General features: G+C 36.6%; 2 protein-coding genes across 2 annotated transcripts; one reads left to right on the plus strand and one right to left on the minus strand.

Moving 5' to 3' along the window:
• Positions 1 to 370: 370 nt before the first annotated feature.
• Positions 371 to 12,392, plus strand: LOC131840827 (acid-sensing ion channel 4-B-like). Its single transcript, XM_059189022.1, has 11 exons — positions 371 to 471; positions 2,021 to 2,180; positions 2,873 to 3,067; positions 3,788 to 3,915; positions 4,929 to 5,025; positions 6,701 to 6,886; positions 8,600 to 8,690; positions 9,110 to 9,254; positions 10,863 to 10,966; positions 11,100 to 11,239; positions 12,261 to 12,392. The coding sequence occupies exons 1-11, from the start codon at positions 371 to 373 to the stop codon at positions 12,390 to 12,392; spliced, it is 1,479 nt and encodes a 492-aa protein (XP_059045005.1).
• Positions 12,393 to 14,324: 1,932 nt separating this feature from the next.
• On the minus strand, positions 14,325 to 20,014 carry LOC131840765 (sperm protamine P1-like). The gene is made up of 6 exons (XM_059188959.1): positions 19,903 to 20,014; positions 18,848 to 18,894; positions 17,096 to 17,107; positions 16,198 to 16,335; positions 15,237 to 15,341; positions 14,325 to 14,401 (listed from the first exon to the last, which is right to left on the minus strand). The coding sequence occupies exons 2-5, from the start codon at positions 18,871 to 18,873 to the stop codon at positions 15,245 to 15,247; spliced, it is 273 nt and encodes a 90-aa protein (XP_059044942.1). The 5' UTR covers positions 18,874 to 18,894; positions 19,903 to 20,014; the 3' UTR covers positions 14,325 to 14,401; positions 15,237 to 15,244.
• Between the last annotated feature and the right edge of the window lie 279 nt (positions 20,015 to 20,293).

Genomic DNA, 20,293 nt, shown 5'->3' on the forward strand with positions numbered 1-20,293 from the left:
ATGCAGCTCTTTTGCGCATTATGGCTTGAAAACTATCTGCAAACATCTCTGATGCGCTACAGAACCAAGGGAGCCAAAACAACATCAGAAATAGACATATGTTGCCGAGGACTTTTTTTTAGAACTTTTAAAAGAGAAACATTCCGTGTTAATTGGTCTGTAAACATATTACGTTAAGTTCCATTTTTCATTTCCCGCCCTTTATTTTGTTGTTGACAATATCTCTGACTACCCCGTCAATGATGATAGTCGTTAAGATATTTTTTTTATTCTAAATAGATATGAAATGTATCCACCATACCCACAATACCCCCGCGAGGATGTACGTCCTCATCAGCGTCAAGAACCGAGGAACAGACTGTTAAAGTCTATGGTGAAAAGTTTGAAGGGTTATGGAAAAGATTTCTGTCTCTATACCAGTATACATGGATTTAATCACATCGCTGTACCGCAGAGGCATTGGGCAGAGCGGTTAGTACATCATCATCATTATGATCATCGTTGTCATCATTTTCATCATCGTCACCATCACCATTGTTGACATCATCCTTAATATTATAAATGTCAAAGTAACTCCGTCTGTCTGTCCGTCGTGCTTTCACACCAAAACTGCCGAACCGATTTAAATAAAATTTGAATTACACAGATAGACTTTGAGAAAGGATATATCTACTTTTTAATGCGAAAAAGGGTTGCAAGAGGTTGAAGAAATGAAAGATGGTATGAAGTATGATAATTGTTAAAGCTAGGAGCTCGAAACTTATTTTTTAAGGCACTTGATTTGTATTAAATATGACATTCGTTAGAAAAATTCCATTAAAGTGGTAAAATAAAATAGGCAATTAAAATTTAAATAGCAATTCATCATTTTGAAGCGAATGATAAAACTGTTTTTCTATGTCCTTTTATAATTAGCAATGTCACTATTCCGCGGATAAAGTTGGAGGCACAGTTAAACATCAATATTTATTATCCTTGTTGTCATCATCACCTTCTTCACTATCACCTTCATCGTCATATGATCATCATAATCTAATACTTAATGGATTTGTATTAATTTGTTTAATTCTGCTACCATTATCACTAATTATTTGGATAAGGATTAAAATCATGTATATAAAAACATCTTTCGCAAATTATTTGTAAAGAAATTTCCTTTTCATAAAAATTTCTATAGTGAGTTAACCTTAAAAGATAGACATATGTTGCCGAGGACTTTTTTTTAGAACTTTTAAAAGAGAAAGATTCCGTCATACATATCTTTTGAGTAACTTTAACAGTTTATGCAGCGAAAATAATCAAAATTATTTGCCACATTTTGCGTTGCTGCGCCGCTCTTACTGATCGTAGCGTGACGTTATATAGCATATAGCACTATGGGCTAATATACCTCTCTAACAGTGAAAGAATTTTTACCATCGTTTCGGATTAAGAACCGGAGTTTACCTCGAACAAACAAACATACAAGGATTACCTCTTACAGTGCCGGATGTATATTCTTTGTGAGTGTTGTGTCACATTATTTTCGCCGCCCCAGCTTTTTAAAATAAAAAAATTCTCTAATTTAATTGTTTGACTTTTATCCTCTGAAATCGAGTGACCGTCCTCCCTCTGAAATCTGCCGCCCCTACGACGCTGTCGCCCCTAGGTCGCGGCCTATATGGCCTATTTATAAATCCAAGACTACCTCTTTATAATATTAGTACAGATCTGAGGAGTTAGAAATGTACGAACACAAGAACAAAATCTCAGGACAATTCACACAGCGCCATATAGACCCAAGTTAAACTAGCTAAAGCTTGTGTTATGGGTACTAGACAACTGATACAAATACATTTTTTTTTTATATATTATATATTTATATTATAAATAGAAAACACCCAGACCGATTCAAACAATCATACTTATGACTACAAATGTTTTTGTACCGTGCGAGGAATTGCACCCGCGAATATAAGAACTAAGGCGGTGCTAAACTGCTAGGCCCTCAAAATTTAAAATTTAAACATTCTGCTTCCAGGGTTTTCTGGATCTGCTTGACGGGGGCTGCGATATGGGGTGCAATTGGGGTATCGTTAGGCCAGTGGCAACGGTACAACGAGAACCCAACGGTTGTTACTTTGGAGAAAGACTTCAGAACGTGGATGTTCAATATGCCTGCCATCACTGTATGTAGCAAGGTATTATGAAATGACCAAATTTTTTTAATCTATATCTTTATAATAATAAAAATTAATTTCAATAATTTGACATGGAATTTTAAAGAGGCGTGAATTCTCAAATCTTGACGATAAGTCATATTAGTTTTTTCTATTTGTCGTGGAGATGTTGGGCTCATGAACCCCAGAACGAAGTTGATTGTCGTCTATTTAAGTGCGGCTCATCGAGGTCACAACCGAGAGCTGGTAGCTACTTTTTCCAGAAGGTAGGTATCCGTTAGATCAATTTATGATGGGAGACAAATCATCAGACAATCACGATGTGTATTTGTAATACAGAAAAGAAAAATCTTAACTATTCTAACACTGTTGGCTACAGCTGGCATTTACAGGTCCCAGAACGAAAGGGCCAGATTGCAGATGGCACTACAAACCTGCTGCAGAACATATGGATAGGCTGAAAGCCAACCCTTGCCTCATGGATACGACTTTAGTCTGAGGGCACTGCTAGAGGTTCGAATCTCGGCTCAAGTATCGATCGGCCACTTTCGATCCCCATTTAAATCGGACGGGGAATCGATCGTAGATCTACTCTTTATATCTTTAAAGTCATAAGAAATTGGCTAATATCTAAAGTACATTGAAAATTTATGCTATCTTATACAAATTTAAATTACAATTGAATCGAGTAAAGTAGGTGTTTCCTTGTTTAGAATCGAGTGGACCCCAAGAAGCTGGAGCGAACAATAACAAAGTATTGGGGTGTCAACCAATTAGACGCTAAATATGAATACTATAGCAAATTTGTGACTACTGTAGCGAATTCAGATCTGTTCCATCTCTTCGAATATGAGACATATAAAGACGATGAGAGTCTCAATGTGAACCTTTATCAGCTCGCTGTAGACGTAAGTTTAAGTTCTAGTAATATATATGAAGTTAAAATTAACAACCAAATAATTAGTTTAGTCTGTTAGTTATTAAATATATTGTTTACCTTCCTAATTATTGGCTCTCAAACACACACCAGTATTCTAGCTCGCCGTGCGCAGCTTAATGCCCACATGACGCCAGTAGTGTGCGAAAAGACGACATAATACTTCCATCTCTTTCCCACATATACTAAAACTTATATTAGTATATTTGTTTTAATAGTATATATAGCATAGTTAAACAAATGCAAACAGCCTGTCTATGAGCTCTGAATAGACAGATACCAATGCAAATCTTAACTTATTCTTGTATTAAGCTAAAATGTAAAACACAATTGTAACATTTTACATAAGTATTTTTTTACTTATTTGTCACTGGAAGTAGTGTCTATAATACAGGCTTAGCCTAGTTTAGACACTAGTAGTAAATTTTTTATATGATTAGTGACAACTACGGGTTCTAACCACGTTTTATTGAGTTCCCGATATTTCATTTTACCCGTGATCATGACGGTTGAAATCTGCCGAATTATCGGGAACTCAATAAAAATAAAACGTGGTAAGATCCCATAATGTTTTCTAATTATATGTATAAATAATGACTGCGTCAAACACAGTATATAGTAGTAAATCTGCGGCAAATTTAAAACAGTATATTGTAGTAAAATCTCGTGACGTATGCTGCGTTTTTAATAGGTGATGCCTGAGTTTTTGGTAAAACCAAGCTGGGTACATGGATTGGACATCAAATGGACAGCCACGATGACTGAATCGGGCGTCTGTTATGTCACCAACTCTGTAGCTATCGCCGACACAGCTATTGTGTAAGTTATTGATTTTTTTATACATGTAACTGAAAAACTCGATTCACACCAAACATAAGAATCTTTAGCTCATTCGTATGAACAATCCAAGAGACTGGTGGGTGTGGGTGGGGGGTGGCGAATAGGGCACTCGCCCGGGCCTCGCTTTTGCAGAGGCCTCGCATAACAAACAAAAAATTTTAAACAACCAGTAAGTGTCTCGCAAAGACTTTCTGGGAAAGTCTCAGAGCCTTGCAATAGGTGAGTCCGAAGCTGTAAGATAGGATAAGAATTTGAAAAAATGTACAAGACATTGGAATTGTAATGAAGTTTTAGAATGACGAAAAAATATCTTTATATTAACTATAATAATAGAATCAGCTAAGTAGAGCAGAACGCTTGCGTTCTACAATACAGTTTATGTGTAGAATTGTCATGATGCATTTAGAAGCATGTAATACGGTGTTTCGGCTATCGCGCTTGCGTGAGACTCAAGATATTTGAATAGAGATAGAACTGAAGAATACCATAATGTTATTGCCCACACACTCCTCTTAATAATATATAAATAAAAATGAATAGACCTGGAAACAAAACGACATTTAGTCCCAAGGAAAGTAGAGCTCGTTATGGGTACTAGACAACTGATAACCCAGAAAGAAGAAAACACCCAGCCCGATACAAACAATCATACTCATGAATACAAATCTTTGCACGGTGCGAGAAATCGAACTTGCGACAATCGGAAATAAAGCAGTGTGCTAAACCTTTAATGTACTTTAAACAAAATTTCACTATGCTTCTTGGTGACAGTGTTTCATTTTCAATAACATACGTATAGTTCAATTTTAATAGACCCTGTCTCATATGTATTACTTTTTCAAGAAGATATATTAAGGTTTCTCAAGGGTTGGCAAAGCGCTCGTGACACCCCTGGTGTTTCAGGCGTCCATGGGCTACGGTAACCGTTTACCATCAGATGTTTAGGCTTGGTTGCCACGTCGGAATAAAAATAATCTATATTTTGTTTTCAGAAAACCAAATACAAACGACACAAAACAATTCCCTCTTACCTGCAAGTATTCCTCTCTCAGATGCTACGTGCTCCTCGAAATAACCAACGATACTCTGGTGAGCTCTAACCTTAATACTAGATTTAAAGACAAACTTCCTGTACCTAAGTACCATTTAGAAAAGTCAAAGGTATTTTACGGGATTGAGTAGTACTGTTTAACAAAGTCAATAAGATTTTATGGGAATGGGTAGTACCGTTTAACAAAGTCAATAGTATTTTATGGGAATGGGTAGTACCGTTTAACAAAGTCAATAGTATTTTATGGGAATGAGTAATACTGTTTAACAAAGTCAATAGTATTTTATGGGAATGAGTAATACTGTTTAACAAAGTCAATAGTATTTTATGGGAATGAGTAATACTGTTTAACAAAATCAATAGTATTTTATGGGAATGGGTAGTACCGTTTAACAAAGTCAATAGTATTTTATGGGAATGGGTAGTACCGTTTAACAAAGTCAATAGTATTTTATGGGAATGAGTAATACTGTTTAACAAAATCAATAGTATTTTATGGGAATGGGTATGGATGATAATGGAATGGTGCACCCTTCGCGCTAACGGTTTACGCTGGCGGGGCACCAGTGGGGGATGATAAGATGAACATGAGGTCAGGTTAGTTAGCCCATCGTGACAACCTCACCACGAACTTATCACGATGGTTTCCAGGGGGAACCGCGTGGAGGTCAACCTGACATGGTACATTGCTAGTAATGGGGTCATGAGTCCACATTACTAACAATCTCCTTTCCCCCCATGGGAATGGGTAGTACCGTTTAACAAAGTCAATAGTATTTTATGGGAATGGGTAGTACCGTTTAACAAAGTCAATAGTATTTTATGGGAATGGGTAGTATCGTATAACAAAGTCAATAGTATTTTATGGGAATGGGTAGTACCGTTTAACAAAGTCAATAGTATTTTATAGGAATGGGTAGTATCGTATAACAAAGTCAATAGTATTTTATGGGAATGGGTAGTACCGTTTAACAAAGTCAATAGTATTTTATGGGAATGGGTAGTACCGTTTAACAAAGTCAATAGTATTTTATGGGAATAGGTAGTACCGTTTAACAAAGTCAATAGTATTTTATAGGAATGGGTAGTATCGTATAACAAAGTCAATAGTATTTTACGGGAATGGACATATGTTCAAAATCTACCCTATGCCCGTTGTAAGCATAGATTATTATATTAGAGCCCGTTAGTTTCTGTCCCCACTTTCATCCCTTACCTATGACAGTACGGAAAACTAGTGAAAACACCACCTGGACGCTGGCCCGTGTTAAAGGGCCCAGGAAATTTTCAAACTCAAATTCAAAATATTTTTATTCACGTAGGTCTATTACAGACTCTTATGATATGTCAAATCTACCGTCAGTTCGGTATAATTTTGAGATGGGAAAAACTGAAAAGAAACTCAGCTCGTATTCTTTTCAAATTAATGTTATACATGTTTACAATAATACAGATTCATTTTTAAATTCAAATTTGGGAAAATAGAGTGACCACCAGCATATGCTATTGCAAAAATATGACGGATGAGCCAGCCATCATTGCACTCAACCATATTAGAGGGAGCACATTAAACGGGTGCTACTTGTGGGGACTGGCCACACAAGCAGCTCCCGTTCACGAGTATGACGGATGGAGCATATCAGTCCTAACATTTTTAACCATGAGAAAATCTATAAGTCCATACTATTATATATTATTGATATTCATATACAGATGTTCACGCACTCTCCATACGATGTCATGGACGCATCGGTACCACCGACCCTATCTATACCGTCTCTAGATCGGAACATAGAGCTGAGCGTCTCTGAAACCAGATGCGGGAAGGGAGTACGCGAGCTATCACCACAGAGACGTGGCTGCTTGTATACTGATGAACCGGTACAGACTGGGAGAAAGGTAATATTATCTACACAGTAAACCTTAACTTACTATCTAAGAAGCACACGACACCGTCCTCGTCAGTGCGTACAACGACCCTAACACACCTATTACACTCAACTAAGGCACCTGACTTTTTCATTCGCCCATCCCATTCAAACAGATATCGAAATTATGACGGCGGGAGCCAATGTCCTACCGACCACATAATTTTCGTAAAAATGGACACAAGTGTATACGTTACATATAGGTAATGTTGGAATGACTGAACTAGTTTGTTCTAATAATTTGAACTGATTTATTTTGTCCCTAATTTTACATTTGTCAATTTTTTCATACTTGTAATATATAAGAAAATGTATCATTGTTATAAAAAGAAATATGTGCCTTAGTCTCTACTCGTAGAAATCTTTTCCACCCATCCTAACTCTGAGATATATAGTGGAAATAATCAATTGGCAATGGCGGTACATGAGTAATAATCTTATATATAAAATTCTCGTCTTATATATAAAATTCTCGTGTCACAGTTTTCGCTCCCATACTCCTCCGAAACGACTTGACCGATTCTCATGACATTTTGTGAGCGTATTGAGTAGGTCTGTGAATCGGCCAACACCTATTTTTCATCCCCCTAAATGTTAGGGGTAGTCCAACCCTAATTTTATTTTTATTTTAAGGCAAAACAACGTTTGCCTGGACAGCTAGTAAGAAATAATAATAATCTCAGGACAATTCACACAGCGCCATTTAGACCCAAGTTAAGCTAGTTAAAGCTTATGTTATGGGTACTAGATAACTGATACATATACATAGATTTTTTTGTAAATACATACATATTATACATACAAAACACCCAGACCGATACAAACAATCATACTCATGAATACAAATGTTGGTGCCGTGCGAGAAATCGAACCCGCGACCACCGGACGTAAAGCGGTATACTAGACCGCTAGACCACCGAGGTCGTCGTAACTGATCCAAATAATTTTATATTGACACAGAATTTCCAAAATGTAATTCTTAACAATATTTATTTAAAAAAGTTACACGTAAACTTTTTACCCGTTCTTCTTCTTGACCCTGCTTTCCAAATGAGTGGAAAAAAAAAAAAAGATTATGTATTATTATACTATTACTAGCTTTTGCCCGCGGCTTCGCTCGCGTTAATTTATCCCCTTAGGGATGAAATTTATCATAATTCTTTCTTAGGGGATGCCGACGTCATAGTAGCATGCAAAGTCTCAGCCCAATCGGTTTAAAAATAACAAAGTTTCATACAAACTTTCATGCCCTATTTTATCGCCTTGGGGGTAGAATTAATCAAAATCCTTTCTTAGTGGATGCCTACGTCATAACATCTACCTGCATGCCAAATTTCATCCCGATCCGTCCAGTGGTTTGGGCTGTGCGTTGATAGATCACTATGTTAGTCACCTTTGAGTTATATATATTTAGATTATTTATGTTTATTCATTCCATCTTGCGCCATCCACCACCTTCTGTCTATTCTCCTCTACCCAAAGGTTGTCTGGAAGAAATCGCTTAAGCAATAAGACCGCCATTTGTACCTAGACACTATGAATATTATATCTAGTATATTGTTTTGTTTTTAAGGTATTCTCATTAATGTGTAATAAAGAGTTATAAATAAAAAATAAAAATAAGATTCCGTGATTTTCCTAATTATACGCATAAATAAAAACTATTTCTTTTTCTTGATTCTAGGTATATAGTACCAACTCCTGTCGTCTCTCGTGCAGGAGTAAGCTGGCGTTAAAGCTCTGCAAGTGCCGGCCGTTCTACTATTTTTATGAAGGTACATCTACTTTATAAGTACCTATACAAGGTACTTATAAAATAGTTTCTCCATGAAATTCCATCAGTACACGGTGACGCGTGACGATGCCCCGCAGTGGTGGATGGGAAATGCATTTTACTTTATTATTATTATTATTTAGTATTGTTTTTTTTTTATTTGTCATTCTGTTGTTCTTTTTATATACATATAACTAGCTGTTTATACTATGTAATGATTTAACGTGGGAGAAACCGTGGGCACAGCTAGTGCATATATATTATACATAGAATACACCCATACCGATAAAAACAATCATAATGATGAATACAAATGTTTGTATGGTGCGAGGAATCGAACCCGCGACCATCGAAAGTAAACCGGTGAATTAAACCGCTAGATCAACGAAGCCGTCATTTTAATTAGAATCTCTCCAATAGAAGGTCCGGATTGCTCACCGTCAGGGATGTGGTGTTTGGCCACAATCTCCCACCGTCTGGTCAACAATGATGGTATCAAGTGCTCCTGCACTGCGCCGTGCCTCGACGCTGTTTATAAGGACATCTTCACTAGTGATCAGTTTTGGTAAGAATTCTTCACTAGTGATCAGGTTTGGTAAGAATTCTTCACTAGTGATCAGGTTTGGTAAGGATTCTTCACTAGTGATCAGCTTTGGTAAGAATTTCTACGCATTAGAGGTAATAATTATTACTAGTGATCGCCCAATAGTAGAAATTCGACCATCATTAATTTAAATTATAAGTTTGAACATTAAGGTTCTATTGTTAAAGTCTATACTTCTATAACAACAGTTTTCGTTAAGCCTGCATTAGTAATTTGCCTATTTTTTTCAAACCAATTATATTATACTAGCAGTAACAGCGACTTCATCATCTACTTCTTCCTTATCCTATTTATTTGTGGTCATCGTAATATGTTTTTCGCTTCCATTCATCCCTGTTCGCAGTCATCGCGTTATTTACTTCCTTTCTTACCATATCATCTTTCACACAGTCCATCCATCTCTTTTTCAGACTTCCTCTGCCCTTATAACCATCCACATTCATATGCAACACCTTTCTTAAAAGTGTACTAGTACCAGCGACTTCGTCCGCGTGAAATAGTGACCTTGAAAAATATTTAATAATCTAACCCAAAAAGCCATAGAAAAGAGGTTCATCAGTACGATGAACCTCTTTTATATGGAGCTTTAAAATGACGAATTTTCCGTATCCCTTATTTTATTTTAGCCCCTTAAGGGTATCATTTTTACATACTTTCTTTGTCATATTCATTTATATTTAAACAACAGCCTAAAAAGTAAGTTTCAAGCTTTAAAAATGACAACTTTCGTCTTCCCAGTCAACCTCTTACAACCCTTTTCCAGCTTTAATAAGTGGCCTATGTCCTTTCTCAGGTTCTAGACTCTCTGAGTAATTAATTTAATTTAAATCGATTTAGTAGTTTAGCGTGACAGACAGAGTTACTTTCTGATTTATAATATTAGTAAGGATATGTAATATTATATTATCTGTGGTAAGGATAATGCGACTACTCCACTGGTACCCCGCCAGCGTAAATCGTTAGCGCAGGCGAGTTTCTTTTTTCGGACTATTTTAATGCTGTTGGCCGCAGCTGGCCTTTACAGCTTCACTGGACGATAGGGGGCGAGTGCAGATGGCACTCCAAACCAAAGGAAGGACTTATGGAGCGGCTGAAGGCCAACTCCCGCCTGACGGTTACGACTTTATTCTGAGGGAACTGGTAAGGGTTCGAACCTCGGCTCAAGCCGTGGTAATATCGATCCCCGTTTGAATTGGACGGGGATCGATCAGTGGGGCTCGAAGGCGAGTGAACCATTCCATTATCAATACTATTACTCACTAAACGATTACTTGAATGACGAGCATGCATGGCAATAGTTGTTCATGCACGGGATTTTCATTTAATGTTAGACATAGACACCTACATATATAAATATGCATTGTAAATAAACTGGGTTTAAAAAAAAAGTAGTTCAATTGAGTTTCTTGCCAGTTCTTCTCAATTGGATCTATATACCGAACTGGACAGTGGGGAAAAAAATAAAATTATAATGTAAAAAATTTTACGTTCATAAGCGGCTAAAATGTCCTAAATGATTTTTTAATTTGAATTTGAACTATCATCCATAAAAAATCTTTCTCTGTACAGGACTAGCGGACAGTTCATGGACCGGGGTTCTGTGAAGTACACGATACAACCCCCGCGCTCGAGGTATACACGAGAGATCGTTTTCCACTTTCAGGATCTAATTGGTAAGTTAATTAAAAAGCCATGCCTCTGGGGGAAAGAGGATTGTTATTAATATGGACAAATAACCCTATTAAGCAAGCAATATGACCATGTCAGATTAACTTGTGAATTGTCCAGGTTTATTATTTATTCTAGTGTCTTTCGGCGGGGCGGCTGGCCTCTTTCTTGGTGCAAGTTTCATCAGCTTTGTGGAGATTCTGTACTTCATATTCGAAAAAGTCATCATGCTGTTCACAAAGCAGAACCCGACGGCGAAAACGGAAGTGAAAGCAGTGGTAAATATTGACGGCCAGGTGTTCTAGCGGTTTAGCACAACGCTTTACTTCCGATGGTCGCGGGTTCGATTCCTCGCACTGTGCAAATATTTGTATTCATGAGTATGAATGTTTGTATCGGTCTGGGTGTGTTCTTTTGAAGTGTGGACATGTAAAGTGTTGCGTTCACAACATCGACAGTCGACAATGACTCTGACTACCCCATCAAAGTTAACAGTCGTGAAATTATTACACAATTAACCGATGCTACAGTGAAAGTATCAGGACAACATAACTCGCAAGTAGGCTAGAGACTACCGCCATCTATTGGAGTCATGCATTTTTTTTTAATTCAAATGTGCCGAGTAATTTATTCAAATATACAGTTAAGGTACTAGGAGAACATGACTCTCAAGTAGGCCTACCGCCATCTATTGGAGTGATGCATTTTTTTATTCAAATATACCGAGTAAATTATTCAAATATACAGTGAAAGTACCAGGACAACATAACTCGCAAGTAGGCTAGAGACTACCGCCATTTATTGGAGTGATGCATGTTTTTTAAATTCAAATGTACCGTGATAAATGTGGACATGTCAAGTGTTACATTCACAACATCGACAGTTGACAATGACTCTGACTACCCCATGAAAGATAACAGTCGTGAAGTTATCATACTATTACCGATGCTACAGTGAAAGTACCAGGAGAACATGATTCGCAAGTAGGCTCGGGCTACCGCCATCTATTGAAGTGATGCATTTTTTTTAATTCACATATACCGAGCGGAATGTGGACATGTCAAGAGTTGTGATCACAACATCGACAGTTGACAACGACTCTGACCACCCCGTCAAAGATAACAGTCGTGAAGTTATCATACTATTACCGATGCTACAGTGAAAGTACCAGGAGAACATGACTCATAAGTAGGCTAGAAACTACCACTGATGTATTGGAGTGATTAATATATACCAAGCTAAATGTGGACGTGTCATGTATATGTAGAGATCATTACAAATTCTTTCTTTCCTGTTTAGGACAAACCAACCATTATCCAGTACGAAATGGAGCGAATCCTAGAACTCAACAAGATCCTGGAGGATCAAAGGGAATATGAAACATACGGGACGTCTATTCAACGTTTGCAAGGCGTGGATTTCACCCCATAAGAGAATATTACCTTAACAGCAGTGGCGTAGCTACCTAGGAACTAGGCAGGGCAGTGCACCGGGGCCCTCGAACCCTTACCAGAAAATCTCGAACAAACTGAAGGTTCAAAATTTCTCCCATTTTCAAAATATATGATAGGTTGCAACCCGATTTCTCTCAACTGACCATGATTAAAATCATGGTCAGTTGAGAGAAATTCGAAAGTTATACCTTCAGAATTCCCTTAAATTCTTTCTGTGTGTTGGCAGTGTTTTCAATTTGAGGAAAGCGGTATGTGCGTTTTAATAAAGCTGTAATGTAGGGCCACTGCTGACAGTGGGACCACTTTTTTTTTGCCCCAGCGACCTTGGTTACTTAACTACGCCACAGCTTAACAGCCTCGTCTCCGTCCTAAGGTTGCCTGGAGGAAATCGCTTTTCAGCAATGACGCCGTCCATTGTTGCCTCGTTCCTTTCTCAGTATTGTATGTTTACAACATATGTATATATTAATATTGTATGTAAATGTTTGTTTATATTATGTGTGGACAACAATAAAGAATTTTTCATTTCATTCATTTTCACCCTTACCCACAATTAGTGTTAGTTGCTAGTTTTTATATTATATATTTCAACTTAAATATAACAGTTATAATTAAATTATTTAAAAGGGCAACACGCAAACATTTAACAATTAAGGTTGGTCCAGACGTGGCTCTAATTGTAGTATATATAGTCTTTGGTATAATCTACGTCTCAGATATAACCATTTATACATATAAATAAAATTAGAGTGTCTGTTTGTAATATTGAAATAACCGTTTTTTACTATGCATATGAATATAAATACGGTAGATACACCAAAATAACATATTTTACAATATTTGTCTGTCTGTCTGTTTATTCCGGCTAATCTCTGAAATCGACCTCTGTCTCTGGACCGATTTTGATGGGAATTTTATTGGCAGTTATCTGATGTAATGAGGAGTAACTTAGGCTACCTTTATTTTGGAAAAATAAAGTTAAATTCCACGCGGATTCGCGGGTACAGCTAGTATAGTATAAATGTTGCCAAAGATGTTTGTAACGTACTCTGTGCAGTTGAGAGTCTATTTTGTAAAATTAACATCAAATAATATTTTTTAAAAAGCATATCTTGTTCGTTCTTCTTGTGATGAATCGGATTTTCGAATGAACGGTAGATTAAAAAAAATAAGTGATCTATTCAAAAGTTATTCACTGTAAATTTATTTAAATGATTTTCTATTCTATTTTATTTACCTTTGACATAGACTTGTAAGGTTGTCTGCGCGTGTGCCTCAGTCTGAGCTATTTCAGCCGCCAAGCAGCTTGCTTTGTAAGCTGTTTCGGTTATAGGGTGCAGATTAGACAGTGAAATTACAGGGTAAGAGGCGTCACATCTTAGTACTCTGGAATGGCAACGCGTGAGTAGCTTCATGGGTGTCACGTGATAACGTGATGTCCTTAGTGCTGTTTGTAGTTCTAGAAACCGGCTTTTTACCATCAGGTAAAAATAATAACTCTGGATAATTCAACAACGCCATCTAGTCTCAAACTAAGCAGAGCTTGTGATAACTGATATAAATACTTAAATATTTTTAATACATACATAATATATATAGAAAACACCCATACTGATACAATTATACTTATAAATTCAAATCTTTGTACCGTGCGAGGAATGGAACCCGTGAACATTGGAAGTAAAGCGGTGTGCTAAACCCCTAGACCACCGAGGTCGACTAGATGGCGTTGTCTGAGTTGTCCAAGAGTATGTTATATGACCGGCCCGTCAGCTTGTTTAATATTTTAAATTAATTCAGAACAATGACCAAACGGCTTGGCATAATTTTTTAATCAGAATTTACCTCGTAATCGTGTACTGCACTTTGCTTCCTTAGTGTCTCAAATACAATTTATGAATAAAACACATTATTGAACGAAAACGTTGTATATTATTTAAAAACACAAAAAGACTGGAATTTTTTCTCAAAAATTGGATAAAAGATCTGAAAAGAAATAGAAAATAAAAAACTGCAATATCTTATTAATATTATAAACGCGAAAGTTTAGAAGTGAGTATAGATGGATGTTAGTTAATCTTTCACGTAAAAATTACTCAACGAATTTTGATGAAACTTTGCAGTAATATAGCTTATACATCAGAATAACACAGATTATAAATTTCATGAGAGTGAAACCGTGGGCACTATGTAGTTCATAATAAAAACAAACATGTAGCGAGTAGTAAATTGAACTGTAGAATGGCAAAGTGAAAAATAAACAAGAAAATTACTGAAATCGTAAAAATAATCTAGAACAATTCACAGAGCACCATCTAGTCTCAAACTAAGCAGAGCTTGTACTGTAGATACTAAACAACTAATAGAAATAAATAAATACATATATAATATACATAGACTCTAGGTGTGCTAGGGGTTCTAATGAGTTAGTAGTTGTTCATGTACAGGATTTTCATTTATTGTTAGTCATATAGACACAAAAAAAAAAGAAATTCAGTAGAGTGAGTGTGTGTGTATTATTTGAGTCTACTCAACGGTGTAGTTAGTCGCTTTCCAGATCTAGACATATTTACTTGTAATTTGCTGGAGTTTCGTAGGATGGCAGTAGATTATTTAGCTAGTATGTTAAATGGAGATTAGGTATTATTATTATTATTGTTTTTTTTTTCTCTTTTGTTTTCTTGTGTAATTAGTGTTTATAATTGTGTGTATTTGTATATTATCTTTCTAAGTAGGCATATTGGGAGACTGTAAAGCTCACTTAGTACGATGTAAATAAACAAATAAATAAATAAATAAATTATTATTATTATTAACTTACCAACACAGTCACGATCTGGACCTGCGACGACGGATCTTGTAGCGCCTGTCGCAGCGACGGCAACGCTTGAAGGAACCCGAGCGGGAGCGGCATCGCCACTGGTACCTGTTTTTTTACAGATAGCTTTTGCCCACAGCTTCGCTCGCGTTAATTTATCCCCTTAGGGGTGGAATTTATCAAAATCATTTCTTAGGAGATGCCTACGTCATAGTAGCTTTATGCATGTAGTCTCAGCCCGATCGGTTTAAAATTGACAAAGTTTCATACAAACTTTCATCCCCTATTTTATCCCCTTGGGGGTAGAATTAAACAAAATCCTTTCTTAGCTGATGCCTACGTCATAACATCTACCTGCATGCAAAATTTAGCCCGATCCGTCCAGTGGTTTGGGCTGTGCGTTGATAGATCACTACGCCAGTCACCTTTGAGTTATACATATATATTTAGATAATGGAATGTTGCACCCGCCTGCGCTAACGGTAGGTATACGCTGGCGGGGCACCAGATGATATGATGAACACGAGGTCAGATCAGTTAGTTTATTCTGGCACAGCTAGTATAATGTTAAGTGATGATGCTGACGAATTACGGTCAGGGATGTATTACGAGTTTGTGTTACTTTATTTTACAACTAGCTGTACCCGCGACTTCGTCTACTTGGTATTTAACTTTATTTTTCTAAATTAAAAGTAGCCTAAGTTACCCCTTATTACATTAGCTATCTGCCAATAAAAGTCCCGTCTAAATCGGTCCAGCCATTTCATAGATAAGCCGGAATAAACAGACAGAAAGATAGACAGACAAAACTTGTAATTTTGGTCATGTATCGTATTTATATTCTTATGTATGTAGTAAAAAACGGTTATTTCAATATTACAAACAGACACTCCAATTTTATTTATATGTATAGACTAGCTGAGTGGTGCAACTTCGTCTATATAGAAGTGTCACTTCAACTTACCGTCCTCTCCGACGGTATCTCGAGCTGCGCCGTCGTCCCTGGCCGCTCCGCCTGCGCCGGCACCCACACTGACGAACCTTGTACCGTCGATCTTTGGAGCGACACCTCTTGAATCTACCGCTCCGACTGCGACACCGGCTGTTACCAAATTGATAAATTCTGCATATTAATACGCAGGCTATCGGCTGTCAATTGTTAGATAAATCTTAATAATATTATAAACGTAAATTTGTGAGTCTGGATGGATGGGAGTTTGTTGGTCTGTCACGCAAAAGCTTATACATTATGTGAGAAGCACTAATTTTTTTTTTTTTATACTACTATGGTGGCAAACAAGCATACGGCCCATCTGATGGTAAATGGTTACCGTAGCCTATGGACGCCTGAAGCACCAGGGGTGTCACGTGCGCGTTGCCGACCCTTAAGAAACCTTAATATACCCTTCTTGAAAAACCCCATGCTGTAGTCTCGTGAGATTAATGATGACGACTTAGGCTTTGAAGCCGGCTACCGGAAGAGAAACCCCAAGTAGCGCCCGTGACTTGTGACACGGGTGTAGGTTTAAAAGGCCCTTTTAGAACGCATTAACACTCACCTTCACTACTTGCAACCGAAGGGGATTCTTTTGATTGGGAAGTAACCTATAACCCTATTGCTAACAATGTACCATGTCAGGTCGACCTCCACATGGATTCCCCTGGAAACCATCGTGATAAATTCCCGGTGAATTTCTCACGTTGGGTTAACTGACCTGACCTCATGCTCATCTTATCATCCTCCACTGGTGCCCCGCCAGCGTAAACTGTTGCGCACGCGGGTGCAGCATTCCATTATAATCATCTAAAAAAAATTATAATGAACTTACCAGTTACCACAAATATCGGTTAAAAATACTTACGTTCTGCACAATCTGAAAAAAAAACAAATATATTATTTGAATGAATTAACTATGACGTAGTATATGACGTAGTATGCTCACTAAAATGTCCAGACATGTGGCGGCGTGGTGGGCCGGGTCATTGGGCGCCCTAAAATATGGTCGAGTGCGGTGATGACTGGCTCATCCGTAATACTCGTGAACAAGTGCTGCTTGTAGGGGCTGATCTGCTCTTATGACTACGACTGATTTAATCTTATTGTGTGGCGGCGTGGTGGGACGGGTCATTGGGCATAATTTAGATATCTTTTTAAATTATAGCCTGTCTCATTCTGATGTAGCTATGTATAGCTATATTACAGTTTCATCAAAATCCGTTCAGTAGTTTTTGAGTTAATGAATAACAAACATCCATCCATACTTACAAACTTTCGTGTTTATAATATTACTAGCTATTCGCCCCGGCTTCGCATGGGTGTACCTACATGTATTATACATATAAACCTTCTTTTTGAATCACTATCTACTAAAAAAACCGCTTCAAAATCCGTTGCGTAGTTTTAAAGATTAAACCTATGTATATAGGGACAGACAGCGACAGCGACTTTATTTTATACTATGTAATGATTGATTAAGATAAGAATTTATTTTATCTTTTTTTTATCTATCATAAATAACCAAAAAAGCACTGAATAAATATTTTTTCTTTCTTTCTTCTATTTGTATACCCCTCATATACCTTCACCTCCTGAGCTAGACACGTTCAACCCTTTGTCTAACCTCATGTCATACAATGTCACACTTTATCGACCGCCAGGCCTGAATGACGGCCTCGGTGATCTAGCGGTCTAGCTATCGCATGGTCACAGTGATGTGTTCATGGAGGAATAGCCATCAGGTTTTGGCCGGTAGGACTCCGGCAGTAGGCGGTCCTTAAACTGATCGGTCTAGGGTCTTGTTAGTAATGTGGACTCATGAACCCATTACTATCAATGTACCATGTCAGGTTGACCTCCACGCGGTTCCCCCTGGATACCATCGTGATAAATTTCTGGTGAATTTGTCTCGAAGGGCTAACTGACCTGACCATATGCTCATCTTATCATCCTCCACTGGTGCCCCGCCAGCGTAAACCGTTAGCGCAGGCTGGAACACCATCCCATTATCATCCATAAAAAAAAACCGATCGGTCTCTATGGACATTTTCATTTCATGATTGTTTTTTTTTTGATAAATAGATATATGGGATCATAATTAATGTAATAAATTAAATGCAAGTATAAATATAATTAAATGACGACCTCGGCGGTCTAGCGGTCAAGCACACTGCCTTACTACCGATGGTCGCAGGTTCGATTCCTTGCACGGTACAAACATTTGTATTCATGAGTATAATTATATCGGCTCGTTTTCTATGTATAATATGTATGTATTTACGAAAAATAAATCTATGTATTTGTATCAGTTGTCTAGTACCCATAACACAAGCTTAAGCTTGCTTAACTTGGTACTAGATGGCGCTGTGTGAATTGTCCTTAGATGATATTATAATGTGTAACCTAATTTATAGATATAGGTACTAGCTTTTGCCCGCGGCTTCGCTCACATTAATTTATTTGAATCGCGTGGAATTTATCAAAATCATTTCTAAGTAGATGCCTACGTCATAGTCATTCAGACAACATCGCATTATTACCCCGCAACAGTAACAGTCCCCATTCTCTCCGATGAACAAGGTTGCAGAGAACTAAGAATTGTGACGCAAGAACTTACTTTCGCTTCCGCCGATATCTCGCCATTGTCGGCTGTGTATGAAGTGTCTGAAAGTTGAAATATTAATTGCGTTTTCTATATATGTACCACTGCAATTTTAATGAATACTAGCAAAATACATTGTATGAGTTTAATAAAATAGGACAAAATTAAAAATTATAATAATAAAAACATTTTCGCATGTTTTTTATTCTAACGCTCCAGCAGCTGTTGCTTTATATAATTACCACGTAAAAATGTATCTAAAAACTTGTTCAAACTTCTCAGTATGCTTTATGGTTGACTGGTAGAGTATGCCGTTAGGTGTTGAGTTGTATACATATACAACTCAACACCTAACCCTGAACATCATGCTTGTGATGATTATTGACCTATTTTTCTCGTAATGTGCTGTTTGTAGAGATTCGTCTGCTTTAATCACTACCGTCTGATTTACTCTTATTTAGTTACTCAACCAGTTAAGTTATGTATTTTTAGTTTAACTCCTAATAAATTAGAATAGAATAGAATAATATTTATTACTATCACACATCACAACACAACAATGACGATGCATATAAATTATTATAACATATAAATAGAAATAATAAATACAATACAAATCATTAAGAGAAAAAAAAATATGATATAAAAAAAAAGCGAACAAGAAAATCAAACAAAAGAAAATAATATATATAAACACATATACCAAAAACAGTGATAAAAATGAAAAAAAAAATGCGTATCCACCACTGCGGAGCATCGTCACCTAGTCCTAATTGATAGTCTAGATTCATAAATTTCAACTTAAAACTTCCTCTAATACTTTTTTCGCTTTCATACTTCCTCTAATGTATTCATTCTTTATCTTATCCATTCTTGTCACACCACACATCCGCCTCAACATTCGCATTTCAGTTGCATGCAGTCCATATATTATTATTATTATTTATTTTACTATTTACTTATTATTTATTATTATTTATAACCATCCACATTCATATGTAACACCTTCGTTAATCTTATAAAACAGCTTTAAATTAAATATGTACAATTAATTAATAATGTTAACTTACCTGTATATTTTATAAAATAAATCTCTAAAAAATATATTCCCACATATTTATTATTGTGACATAATTTTGACTATAACAATCTAAAACAATTCCTTTTCTAAATTCAAAACTGACTATGTCAATATTATTCTTTTGAATTGATTACATATACTAATTTCTTTTTTTGTGAAAACTCTGTAATTATTATTTTTTTCTTTTAAATTACTACTCTTAGGCACAGGAACTTTGTAATAAAATGCCATCGTAATACAATATGGCGTACAAAATTGAAAACTGATTTGAGATTATGTTGTAATATAATATTAACTTACCTGTATATGTTACAAAATAAATTCCCACATATTTATTATTGTGACATAATTTTGACTATAATAATCTAAAACAATCCCTT

This window comes from Achroia grisella, unplaced genomic scaffold (genome assembly GCF_030625045.1).
Source record: "Achroia grisella isolate CSIRO2021 unplaced genomic scaffold, CSIRO_AGI_Agris_v1 utg149, whole genome shotgun sequence".
In the NCBI taxonomy this organism is placed as follows: Eukaryota; Metazoa; Arthropoda; class Insecta; order Lepidoptera; family Pyralidae; genus Achroia; species Achroia grisella.

What these genes read in the sequence shown, in the direction of transcription:
- LOC131840827 (XM_059189022.1), top strand. Translation starts at nt 371, where the DNA reads ATGGTGAAAAGTTTGAAGGGTTATGGAAAAGATTTCTGTCTCTATACC. An exon ending in ATCGCCGACACAGCTATTGT is followed by an intron (nt 3,916 to 4,928) that starts GTAAGTTATTGA and finishes TTTTGTTTTCAG; the next exon opens with AAAACCAAATACAAACGACA. An exon ending in TTCACTAGTGATCAGTTTTG is followed by an intron (nt 9,255 to 10,862) that starts GTAAGAATTCTT and finishes TTCTCTGTACAG; the next exon opens with GACTAGCGGACAGTTCATGG.
- LOC131840765 (XM_059188959.1), bottom strand. Translation starts at nt 18,873, where the DNA reads ATGGCGAGATATCGGCGGAAGCGAAA. An exon ending in AGATACCGTCGGAGAGGACG is followed by an intron (nt 15,342 to 16,197) that starts GTAAGTTGAAGT and finishes GTAAAAAAACAG; the next exon opens with GTACCAGTGGCGATGCCGCT.